The sequence below is a fragment of the Pagrus major genome, chromosome 16 (genome assembly GCF_040436345.1).
Source record: "Pagrus major chromosome 16, Pma_NU_1.0".
Taxonomy (NCBI): domain Eukaryota; kingdom Metazoa; phylum Chordata; class Actinopteri; order Spariformes; family Sparidae; genus Pagrus; species Pagrus major.
The window spans coordinates 24,090,940-24,102,742 of NC_133230.1; the positions used below are offsets into that span (position 1 = coordinate 24,090,940).

General features: G+C 43.1%; 1 protein-coding gene across 1 annotated transcript; it reads right to left on the bottom strand.

Annotated features, from left to right (window-relative positions):
* Positions 1-2,061: 2,061 nt before the first annotated feature.
* On the bottom strand, positions 2,062-11,551 carry bmf1 (BCL2 modifying factor 1). The gene is made up of 4 exons (XM_073482750.1): positions 11,499-11,551; positions 9,439-9,635; positions 8,559-8,761; positions 2,062-2,178 (listed from the first exon to the last, which is right to left on the bottom strand). Exons 2-4 carry the CDS (start codon positions 9,608-9,610, stop codon positions 2,062-2,064), a joined length of 492 nt encoding a protein of 163 aa, XP_073338851.1. The 5' UTR covers positions 9,611-9,635; positions 11,499-11,551.
* Between the last annotated feature and the right edge of the window lie 252 nt (positions 11,552-11,803).

The window sequence follows — 11,803 nt, forward strand, 5'->3', positions numbered from 1 at the left end:
CTCGCCTTCTAACCATGTAACAGATTCTCAAGGTTACCAGTAGCCCACACAGTCCGTCCCTGAGACATCCTTAAGAAAATGAGAGGAAACCCTAATTATGCAGTGATAAACTTGACACATTGTAAGGAGCGAGTAATTACAGACCCCTGATATGTACTGCTCCTTGGGTCCAAAAGTTGGCCTGAATTCAGCAATGGAGAATATAACAAACAGCATCTTCAACAGTGTCTTTAAACATATTCATATTTCAACAATAATTACAGTCATTTCCACTTTTGTCTGTTTGTCGTTTGAGTCAGTGGTGGTATACTAAAATTGTCCCAGATCTGGAACTGAGCACCAAAAACAACACAAGACCACCCAATAGAATATAAAATGATGTAAAACCCCATAAAAGTAGCCTGAGAAGATCTGTTTCACAGATTGATTATGCAGTGTTGTTTGGTGTTCAGAACACACGGGGGCTGTGAAAAACAAACCAGCACATAAACCTTGCAATGGAGGCACGTGGCGCTATTGTAGCCTGAAACACTGGTATGTGAAATTTGCAGAAACCATATCCAATCCTGATTTCAGGCTGCGTTCAGTCAGGTCTCAACATTGATTAGTTGTCTCGGACATAAGAGTGAAATGTTGTGGCAAGAAAACAAGTCATAACTGAAAACCTTCATACAAGACAGAGGTTAGCCTGGTAACAATCTGAACTCTCGAAGGGTGTACGTCTAGTGCAAAAACAGTGGATCCACAGTTCCACTTCAAGGGCATGGAGGTCTGAAAACAATCACATGACACAAACACATCTAAAACACAGGGAGGACTGGAATTTGGGGATGAATTTGGGAACAAATTTGAACTGGAGAGGGAGAATCTGGTGTTCTCACTGAAATTATAAACAGCAGACTTGGCCAAATAGTTTTTTCGAGGTAAAGGATGCTTTACTGTAATGTTAGACTTTAGTGCCCAGGTGCTAGACCTCCATGCAAAAGTTAGCACAACATCTCTCTTAATATCTTCTCATGCATCTTTTAAAGTTTCTTTCCCAGCCCTTCTTCAGTGTGCTACATCTCAGACAACATCCAGCCACATCCAGGTGTTCAAAGTGTGTTAAAATATTGATTCAGTTTACCTATTCCACTGTTGTTGTGCATTTCCAGCTGTTAGATTGTTTGTTGCAAATACTCTATGGTTTTGTCAATTAACATAATACCTTTTTAATACAGTTAACTGTTTTTTTTAATTAGGTTTCAGTTTCAATAATCCGACAGTCACCTGGCTTGTTTGACCAGTCATTGATGTTTGGTATTGGTGTAAACTCCGCCCTAACAGTTCCCATCAAAAAGGTCTAATTGTTTGACATGTAGCACGTGACTGAAGAAAGGCTTATTTAAACCGCTGGTGCACTTTACTTTGTTCCCAATATTTTGAATGATACCGAGGGATCATGTTCAAACTTAATACCATACCAAAGAAAACAGAGGACTAAGAAAACAAAAATAGAAAAGCAAAATGAAAGAAAATAAGAAGAGATGTTCCATTCGAGGTGAGGTGCAAAATGCTTTGTTCTGAGAAGTTGCCTCTTTGGAAATGAGTAAATCAACTCGTCTGGTCGCCTGGGAAACTTCAGAAAAGAAAACCTCACACCACATTTCCTTTCATTTCCTAACCATCTCATCTTGCCTGTCAAAATTTCTCAATACTCATTCTGGCAGAATACATTGAATAAGGCATTCCCAGGGTCTGGGGAGGTCATTAAAGATGGATACATGTTTGGAAGTGCAAAAAATTGAAAGAGAACAATGTACTGTACAAAACTGCTACACCACACGTATACCAAAATATGAACATTGTCCTGTAGAGGAATCTCGGAGCATCATGGCATCTTCTTGGAACGAAAAAAACACACATGACCTTGTATAAAAGATGGTTGTCCCCGTCCCGCGGTGACTTTTAGTCTCCTTTCTTCTTCCCCCCAAAAACAGACCCGTGTTAGATTTGACAGTGCCATTAGGAGTCCAGTTCCTCAGAGAGATGAAGAAAAAGGGATGTGAGGTGAAGACCCCCTCACCTCCGTCCCGCTCCACCTCCTCCAGCGATGAACCCCCTGTCAAACAGAAGGCTGAGCAGAGCTGCGCCCAGGCGCCACCACAGCAGCCCCTGGTTCCTTTGGTTTCGATGATACTGGAACCAATGAAGACAAAACAGACACAAGTTAGTGCACTCTTCTGAAAGTAGTGAAATAGTCATTAGTTAGGATTTTCAGTGTAAAATTTAGTTTTATCTTTAGTTCAGTGTAACCTTTAGTTTAGTTTGTGTTGTGCTGTGATGTACAGAATGCTGATAAGGGCTGGGCTATGAATTGAATCAATGGTTGTCTTTTCCTGGTTTTAAAGGCTGCATTACAGTTAAACTAAAACCTTGTTGTGTTAAGGAGGAGATATCAGAATATTGAGATCTATGGTTTATCCCCATATAGCTTAGAAATATTGCAACACTTTTTTGAAGGCCATATCACCGGGCCCTAAAGCTAATTGACAGGGAGCACGGTCAAAAGGGTCAGCTGAGAAGCGGGTCAGACAAAACCAGACACCGGAACAACGCTGATGTTTTCACAACAGTCTGCTTCTGTCCCCAACAGTACCTATTAGCAGTGTTGGGGCTAGTTACTTTAAAAAGTAATATATTACAGATTACATATTACTCTCAAAAATAGTAATGCCTTACACTACTATATTACTCCCTGGAGAAAGTAACTAGTTATATTACTAGTTATATTACTAGTTACTTTTTTTCTACTTACTCTAAAATTGCCTGAGATGCATAAGATGGAAAGAGAGCAGACAAAGGAGGAGTCTTCTTGAAGGTCTTTATTAACCCAACAACAGACTGGCCTACATGCTGTTTAACTTCCTCAATTAACATTGTCTAGTGCAAATACAAACAAGTGTACTTGTGCAATCAAATACAAAGAAATATTAACTAATATTGAAAATAGTGGTTGAATTTCCAGCCGTCGAACGAGGTTTTTTGCAGAGCGGTGCCTTCTTCAGGACACGAGCTAGCAGAAGCAGCAGCAGCAACATGCTCCGGACTTGTTGACTCTTCCATTTTTTACCCATCTGCCCTGGCGGGTGCCGCTGGCGACCAATCGGTGATGGTAAATGATACCTCGTGTCAAACCCCAACCAATCACTGATCCATTCACGCCCCCCCCCCCTCCCTCCGTGCTGTTTTGTGTGATGCGTGTGTGGTGAAGTAGCTGGTAGCTACTAGCAAATGTAACGCAAGTAACGAGCCCGGAAAATTGTAATATTATTACTATTTTCAGTAGAGTAATGCCTTACACTACTAGTTACTTGAAAAAGTAATCTGATTACAGTAACGCGTTACAAAGTAACGCGTTACACCCAACACTGCCTATTAGTGAGGCCTCTTTGTGTGCCGGTGGATACCTACACAATCTGTACCTTCCCAACACACATTCCCAGTCATAAACACATTCATCATACGGTCTCACTTTCTTTAAATCTTTCTGGCAGGGACCAGCAGCTACCGGCTCAGGAGGAGACTCTCTCAGGTTTGTGAGCCAATTGGATTGTGTGCGATTAGGGGGGGATAATACTATCTCTGCCATTGAGAAGCTAAGATAAGATAATTGCACCAAATGGGATTAGGGAGCTCTTGATGAGAGGCAGGGTGCCTCTGGAAAACACGTATCTGCACGAGAGAGACGTACAGTAGTGCAGCAGCTCCTCTGCGGACGAAAGGCAGACTCCACCACGCCTGATAACGGCGTGGCTATTTTCAGCCCATGAGGTTTGTAAACTGAGGGAAACTTACAATTACTTTTTCTTGACAATGCACCAAAGTGTGGCACCTTGTTCTCAGAAATGTTTCGCGATTGTTTACGAAAGGTAAAATATCCAAAGGCAGAGATTAGATATGCCATATTTACATGACTGTTAAGTTGGTGTCCAAACATTGACCCAGTTAGCAGCCAAGAACTGCCATTGTGATAAGCCTCTGGGTTTCTGTACTCTTATCAGGTTGCGGTGAACATTGCAGGGTGTTGCATAAGCTTTGCCAGGTTCAAACCAGTGTGTATGTATCTTACTTACAATTCACTTTTTGTTCAAAAGAAAAATGGAGAGGTGGAAAAAAAATCAAATCAAATCAAATCAAAGGCCAACAGGACTCTTGATAAGACTAGTTCTGTGTTGTATGACACATCTAAATTTTGCCTGGGGATATTTTGATAAGAACATAATAATATCAGAACATCTGCTTCATATCAACAAGCAATATTTATGTATAGCACAGAGTGGTGAGCTGGCAGCCAACATGGCTCAACTTAGTAAACACAGCCATGCTTCAAGTCTTTTAAATTTAAAACTAGATCATATGAGAGGCTGTCAGTAACATCTCTGGGATGAAAGACGATTTAAGAGTATGTATATTGTGTGTCAATATGTGTAATACTTAACGGTGGTTTGAGTCTCAACATTAGATAATAAAAGCTGCAAGAGTAAAATGAGTCAACTGAGGGATTTATCACGACACAAAGCTTGTGTATTAACTACAAGCTACGTGAGAAGCAATTCATCTTTATACACAGAAACAGAATGTTCCTGTGATGGTGACCTTTAGCCCCCCGAGCTGAGAGAGAGAGACAAACAGAGAGAAAGAGAAAGCGCGAATGAGAAAAAGAGGTGTGCACAGGCCTGTCGCAAAAGAGGTGTGCAAAGCCTTTCCCAACTGAGTCATGAGTCATGCCACCAACTGTCAAAAAGAGGCTCGGGCTCTAAATTTAGCCAGCGATAGAGCAGCAGAGTCTAGCCAGATGCTTGGTGTCGTCACTCTGACACCAGCCTGATGTGCTTTATCAGCGTCCCATGCGGCCTGTCTGTCCAGCCAGCTGCTCCGAAGCTCTGCCTTATCGCTCGAGCAAACAGGACAGCCTCAACAGCAAGAACCTCTGGATTAGTCACATCAGGGAGGAGACAAGAAACCGAGGGAAAACACAAATGGACATCGACGTGAACAACAGTCATCACAGAACAATGAATGAAAAGTAAATATCCAAAGCCAGCTTCATGTGTTTTTATTTCCAGTGCAACTCCACTCCTCCCCCCTCCACAAGTGCTGAAAGGAGAGAGTGCCGTGCCCTCGCTGCAACAGCCAAGAGATAAAGCCACAAACAGTGTGTGCGTGCAGACACACACTCACAGAGGCGATATTCAACCCTGCTTTCAACACCTCCTATCGAAAGCACCAGGAGTCGTCTCTCTTAAAAAAACATGGGGATGAAACCTAACTCCGCTCCTTGCACTATGCAGGCTGGAACCATCTTCCTGCCATTGTGACTGTCATTATTGCCGTGTCTCGAATGGCAGGCCAGCTAATGTCAGCCATTCTCTGGGGACCTCGCCGTCCCCTCCAGCCCTCTCTGACTGAGGAGCAATTTATCTGTCAGCATCCACCAGCGCGCCTTCGCTACCTAATCCCTCCTCTCACGAGGGGCCACGGGCTCCCATGGAGAGCACTCGCAGACACGTCGCTCCCCAAATCCATCAAGAAGAGGGCAGTCAAAGGCACTTGGATGGCTCAGAGACAAGTGTCTGCACTGAATGGTTGCAATCACCTACTGACAGGAACTAGACCTGACAAACAGCACAGCTATTACGGAGTGAGAGTTTTTGTACTGACTGTCAGAGCGTGTGATAGTGACAGGCAGCAACAAGCAGAAAAACAAGTATGGGTGTATTCATGCATGAGCACACGCACACGATACAATTAATTGCAGAAGCAGAGCTAGAAATAGCAATTACAGAGGCTTCAATCAAGAATTCAAAAACCGCATGTCAGTGTTTGGGTTGTAAAAACATCCCTCCAGCCACTTACACGCTCCACTTGAATGACAAGTGTCAACAGTGGTCATGCTGGCAGTGGTGGAAGGTAACTAAGTACTGTACTTACGTGTAATACTTTCTGCTACTTAATAATTCTACTCCACTACAATTCAGAGGCAATTATTGTAATTTTATACTCGACAACATTCATTTTACAACTTTACATACAAGTTTTGCAGATTTAATTTGATAATACAAAATATAACCAGCAATTAATATAATAATATGACGCAATAATATTCACAAGCGACCCAGCAGATAAACTATGCAAAGTAGTTCAACCATCAACACTGAATGTGCAATACGCAAGAATTAACCACCTGTTGAATTCAAAACAAATAGGGGGCAGCATATTGCTAGAGTAACTGCGAACTATAGCTGACATTAGTTAGTTAGCTCAGTTAGCCGTACAGCTAGCAGTCCAGAGTGGGAGAACCTGGAGTGATGTGTTGGTGTTTACACCACTAGCACAGGATCTTTGGACTTGGAAAGGTTGTGGCTAGCGAGTAAGCATGCTAACTTCAGGAGATATCTGCAACACAATACATAGAAGTCATAACATCAGAACTGTTTGGATCATTTTTAACTTTTTTTCAACTAAAGATCTTACATATTGCCCCTCTAATATCATAGACATAATTCTGAAACATGCCATTCTGCACAATGAGTACCCTACATTTGGTACTTTAAGTATATTTTGACGCACTTCTGTACCTTTACTCAAGTAGAAATTAAAACGCATGAATTTTACATTGAACAGTATTAAGAACAAGATGTGAGTACTATTTCCACCTCTGCATACTGGTCTCTATGCAAGTAAGCATTAAAAATTCTCTGCCTCTTCATTTTGCAAAAGTCTTAACTCTTCACTGCTCATTCACTATCACAACGTCAGTGTATCTGTCTCCTGTCACATCAGGATATGACTTCACGGGGCCGCTCTCACTCTGACTGTCCTCTCTGCTGTTTACTCAACCAGCAAAAAAGAGCACAAGCCACTTCCTCATCCCCTGACCCAGGCCTGCCTCAGTTGTGCGTCAATAGATCCCAGCCGCACACACATCGCAGCAACCCTCCTGTCTGACTGTCTGGTTGTCTGCAACGCGTTTCCCACTGTCACAATACATGAGTCATGCTGAGCTGCAGAGGTATAAATAACTTGATAAGCGCATGAGAAAATCATGAACCGTCTCACACTTCAGAGTATGAAGTACACAAAAAAATAAATAAATTATATTGCATTCAAGGCAGGGAGGGTCCTATTTAAGACAATTTAAGATGGTTGTTACTTGATCATTTGAGGTTCATTTCCAAACCTCCTCCACTCATATACAATGTTATACCATCATTATGGATCCCACCCCCTCTTTCTATGGCTGCGTAGACCGCTTATTTGGTTGTCTCCTGTGGCCAAGGGAAGGGGCTGACTGGAGACTCCCTACAACCACAGCTGTCCCCCTTGGGGCTCACGCGCTGAGCTTCAGGTTACAACATGTTTACCTTCTCCCTCCACTTCTGCTTTCTCCTGGATGTATCACTATGTGGGTTTAAATGTGCACATATGAATAAATATGTGTGTTAAAATGTGCGACAAGAGACTCCTGCACTCCCCTGAGGGTTTATGTATATTTTCGATTTTCCTGCCAATGACACAACCGTGTGTTACGGTTGTAAAACACAAGCAACATTACGCAGCACACAGACTCGATGGACAGTGTCACCCTGACCACAGTGTATTGTTTGAGGCCAGGCATCCTCCACACCACTTGCCTCTACAGCACACTGAGGAAACAGGAGAAAAGAGAGAGAGAGAGAGAAATAAACAGGAAGAGGAGGCAGGGGGAGGGCCTAGGGTTGGCAAGGTGGGGGAAGGGCTGTCCTGGTTCAGCAATGTCTTTGGCTTAAGGGTAGAGGGGGGGTGAAACGCTGGGCTCTGTAAGTTGTGTATGTGCACACTCTCTCCAAAACAAATATGGGGCAAACACAATAAAAGAGAGCAAACGTTTTGCACAACATAAATCTTTGTCATACCAACATGGGATCTCTGTATGTATGTATATATGTGTGAAAAAACAACTGTGTGGGTGGTGTTATTAATGTGTGGACAGAACTTTTCTCTGCTTTGGCTTTAAAAAATGTCAGCCTAACCTGACACACACACACACACACACACACACACACACACACACACACACAGACAAATCGGCAGGCATATTGGCAGCATATTATGAAGCCAGTGGAACTTGACAGAAAATGGTAAGGTTGATTAAAAATAAGAGCTGTGAAAAGTGTTGATGTTTTTCTCATTATCCTTATGAGTATAATATTAAAGGACTGGATTTGTATAACACTGTATCCTCCTGTCTTTACTGCATTTTAGTTTGCCAGCTCAGCTTAAGTGTTCTTTCAACAGGCTATCCAAAATATGGGAAAGAGATCTGTCACAGGGAACAATCTATTAGACAAATGTGCAAACTATTAGAGGACTATGTCTATAACTTCTACATCAGGATTAGCCTAATGCATCACCTCATGAAGGGCACTGAGGGGAGATTCTGTCACTGCTTGGGTATTATTGGCCCACTTGCACTTGTTTACTAGCATCAAACTAGAGGCCAAAGTGTCTGTGTATGATGCACATTCCCTCCTCACCAGTTGTAGGTGTTCCCGGTGAAACTGGTCTCCTATCAGCTGGAGTTTCTGGCCGATGCAGGCCTCCACACTGCGTGCCACAGGTTGCGGCCGGGGAAGCCGCTCCATCCCGTTTTGCTCCCCTCCGCTGTCTTGTCGCCTCGTTTCCTGATCTCCGACAAGCTCAAAGTGTGCCGGGAAGTGCAATCGAAAACCTGCGTTGCCTGTTGAGTGTCAAGGCCGAGACTTGTTATTTTGTCAACGCCACAAGTGTTGAGTCTAAAAACTGTAAGTACAGGAATGACACCTGACTGGGTGTTATTTTGTTTTGTTTTTTTAAACTGTGATGACATCTATACTGATTAAGCAACAGGTACAAAGAGCAGGCAAGCACTGTTGAACATGTCTTCAACCAATCAGAGTGTTTGGCTTTAACCACTTGTTGTGTTTCTTTTTAATCACTGTGAGTGAAATAGGAGTTTCAGAAGTCACTCACCCACAATAAACTCACATGACACAGATTAGATGCCAGTCAGTTGTTATGGAGCTACTCTGGAATGATTACTTGTGTATGGCGCCAGTGTAACTTTGCTGCCACTGATAATCTCTGTACAGTTATTGCTTATGCAGGTGAGCACTTCTGTCACGTCCTTTCAGTCACAATGCCCGTCTGGCGCCATTGAATAGCAAAGCAGCTGGGTACACTCCATACAGACCATAAAAGCCACTGTGATCACGACTACCAGGCGCCAAGGATGAGATCAGTGCAGCAACATTGTTACCCATTTCTCATAGAGAGTCTCACATCATAGTTTCGCGCTTCAGTTTTATAACACTGGTTGTCACGCACAAGACAGCGTTCCTGTTTCTCTTTTGAAATATGGTACGTCATCAGCCTCACCGTAGAAGAGTGGTCTGGGCTCCTCTGCGACTCCACAAGGCAGCATACCGTTGTACGGTGCCAGGGCAGGGCCAGGTGTCTGTGTGCCCCGGTCTTCACACTTTATCTCCCGGAATGTGGTGCGCCAGCAGTGGGGGTCTGGCTCGAACACATCATCCTCCTCATCGTCCATGCGGGGGCACTAATGGATGAGCAGCCTGAAGAAAAAGAAAGGACAGAGAAAAATCTCAATGTAGGACATTTGTCTTCCATATGAATCAAAAGCATGCCAAGATTTGACTTCATTAATGATTGAAAACCTTGGACAAGTATTCATTAGGGCTGATGAGATGATCTCAGACACATTTATTCTCCCAGAGTGTTCATTATCTTTATAGACAACCTGTCTGGTGTATAAAGAGTGCCCTCAAATCAATAAAACCACACTGGACAAGTTGGGAAGAGAAAATGAGCAAAAGCTCTGCTTTCATTTGTGGCAAAGAGCTCGGTGCTTATTTAGACAAATGGCTCTGTTCATCTCAATGATGAAACCACAAAGTTCACTGCGGTAAGGAGACTGTGTAGAGTCACATTTACATAAATGGGAGTTTGGCTGACTTGGTTAAACGAGAGGCAGAACCTCTCTTGTCTGTGCTAAGCAACCCTGGCTTCTTAAATAACTGCCCCATAATTACTAGCTTATAATAATACAAACAATTGCAGGTATCAGTGCACCTATGAATAAAATTAACACAATATGTAGGCTTGACGACAGGACTAATAAAAATGTGTGATAACGAATCAATAAGAATCTCAAGGAGCACAGCGTCAATGATGCTCTCCACTCAACCTTGAATCATACGGTGGGTCAAAGAGTTATCAAAATATGGGTGAAATTCAAGTTGCCTCACCAGCTCACCCCCAAGTCACCAATCGAGTTGTAATTCAGGGTTAGACTACCACCACACTTCCAAATTAGGGTCCACAGCAAAAGAGTAATGACAGTCTTTGAGGAAAATCCTAAACCACTCTCCCTACCCTGGTTTGTCAGCTTGCCAGCACCCTGAGAAGCAGTTTTCATTTCTTCACCCAACATAAGCAGATTGGCCTGTCTCTAGCATGCCCCGACCTCACAATATACTGTGTGCGTTCACAATAAACCCTGTGCGTAAAACCACTTAATGCTTTGTTTTGACAAACAAAGAGTAAGAACATGGAAGGCAAAAAACAAAAAAAAAAGAAAAAAGAAAGAAAAGGCTCAACTTCCAGACACCCAGGGTTGCTGCTCTCTGTACTGCTCTACTGTCCTGGTAGTGAGCTGTGCGTTTGTGTCAGACGGTAGCTCCCCCTGCTGCAAGCTAAATAACCCGAACAAAAGGGAAGGGGGGTGAGATGATGGTGGTGGTGGTGGTGGAGGCAGATCTGACACAGTTTCAATCCAATGGCATCAAAAGCCTCACATCACACCATTTTCCACATTATAGCCTATCATGCACATCAAGCTCAAAGAGTCTCGCGACAATTTGTAACCGAAACGTAGCTTTTATTGAAGATTACTGAAGATGTATGTCATAAACTTGAATTGTGTCAAAAAGGATGGTACAGAGACATAATGGAACGTAAAACGCACACATTTTGGAAAAAACGAAATGTCCATACACGTCTTAAACAAGTAATGAAACGTTTATGAGCGGTAATTGTTTTAATTTATGGAGAAAATGGATGTCATTGCGCTTGAATAACGACAGACACATGCCGCAAAAACAACCGTGAAGCGGTCTGAAGTCCATTCACCGACTGAGCCACATAAACCGGGAAAGCCGGTATAATTCAAATCTCTGCTGTATGAATGACAGGCTGAGTTACATTTCATGCCATTTTATTTAGACTGCTGTGAAGTTTAGCGCAGTAATTCCTCCGTTTAATGTCTAAATATAAATGCGTTACAGCTGTTGTTCCCGCGACAGCAGCGGCACGTTGTTTTGTTGCGCCTTCCTAAGGACACGGGTGCCACTTTAACGTTAAGGTCCGTGAAGTGTACACCGAACAACCACATTAAAATGTGTCTTTAACGGACTTACCACGGAGGAGGGCTTCGTTGTAACTCTCGTCTTGCACTCTGGGGTAAAAAAAAACAAAAAAAAAAAAACAGGAGTTCAATATCCTGGAAAAAAGTCAGGCGAGTTTAGTCCGTATCACCTCCACGACTACTTCCATTCTGCGAGGAAAACTGCATCAAGCCGATTTCATTTCGCCGACGTCAGCTACAAACTGACTCCTCCTGTCCGGGCGTGGTGCTGAAAGTTAGTAAATAAACGCCCCCCCTCCCCCTTTCAAGACGAGAGCATCTCTCCGCCAACCGTGTGCAGCCTCAGCCGCTCCAACC

Excerpts from the sequence above, each read along its gene's own strand:
- bmf1 (XM_073482750.1), bottom strand. The coding sequence starts at position 9,610 with ATGGACGATGAGGAGGATGATGTGTTCGAGCCAGACCCCCACTGCTGG. Across the intron at positions 8,762-9,438 it reads GCCCAGACCACTCTTCTACG|GCAACGCAGGTTTTCGATTG; the intron begins GTGAGGCTGATG and ends GACACTCAACAG. Across the intron at positions 2,179-8,558 it reads ACCGGGAACACCTACAACTG|TATCATCGAAACCAAAGGAA; the intron begins GTGAGGAGGGAA and ends CATTGGTTCCAG.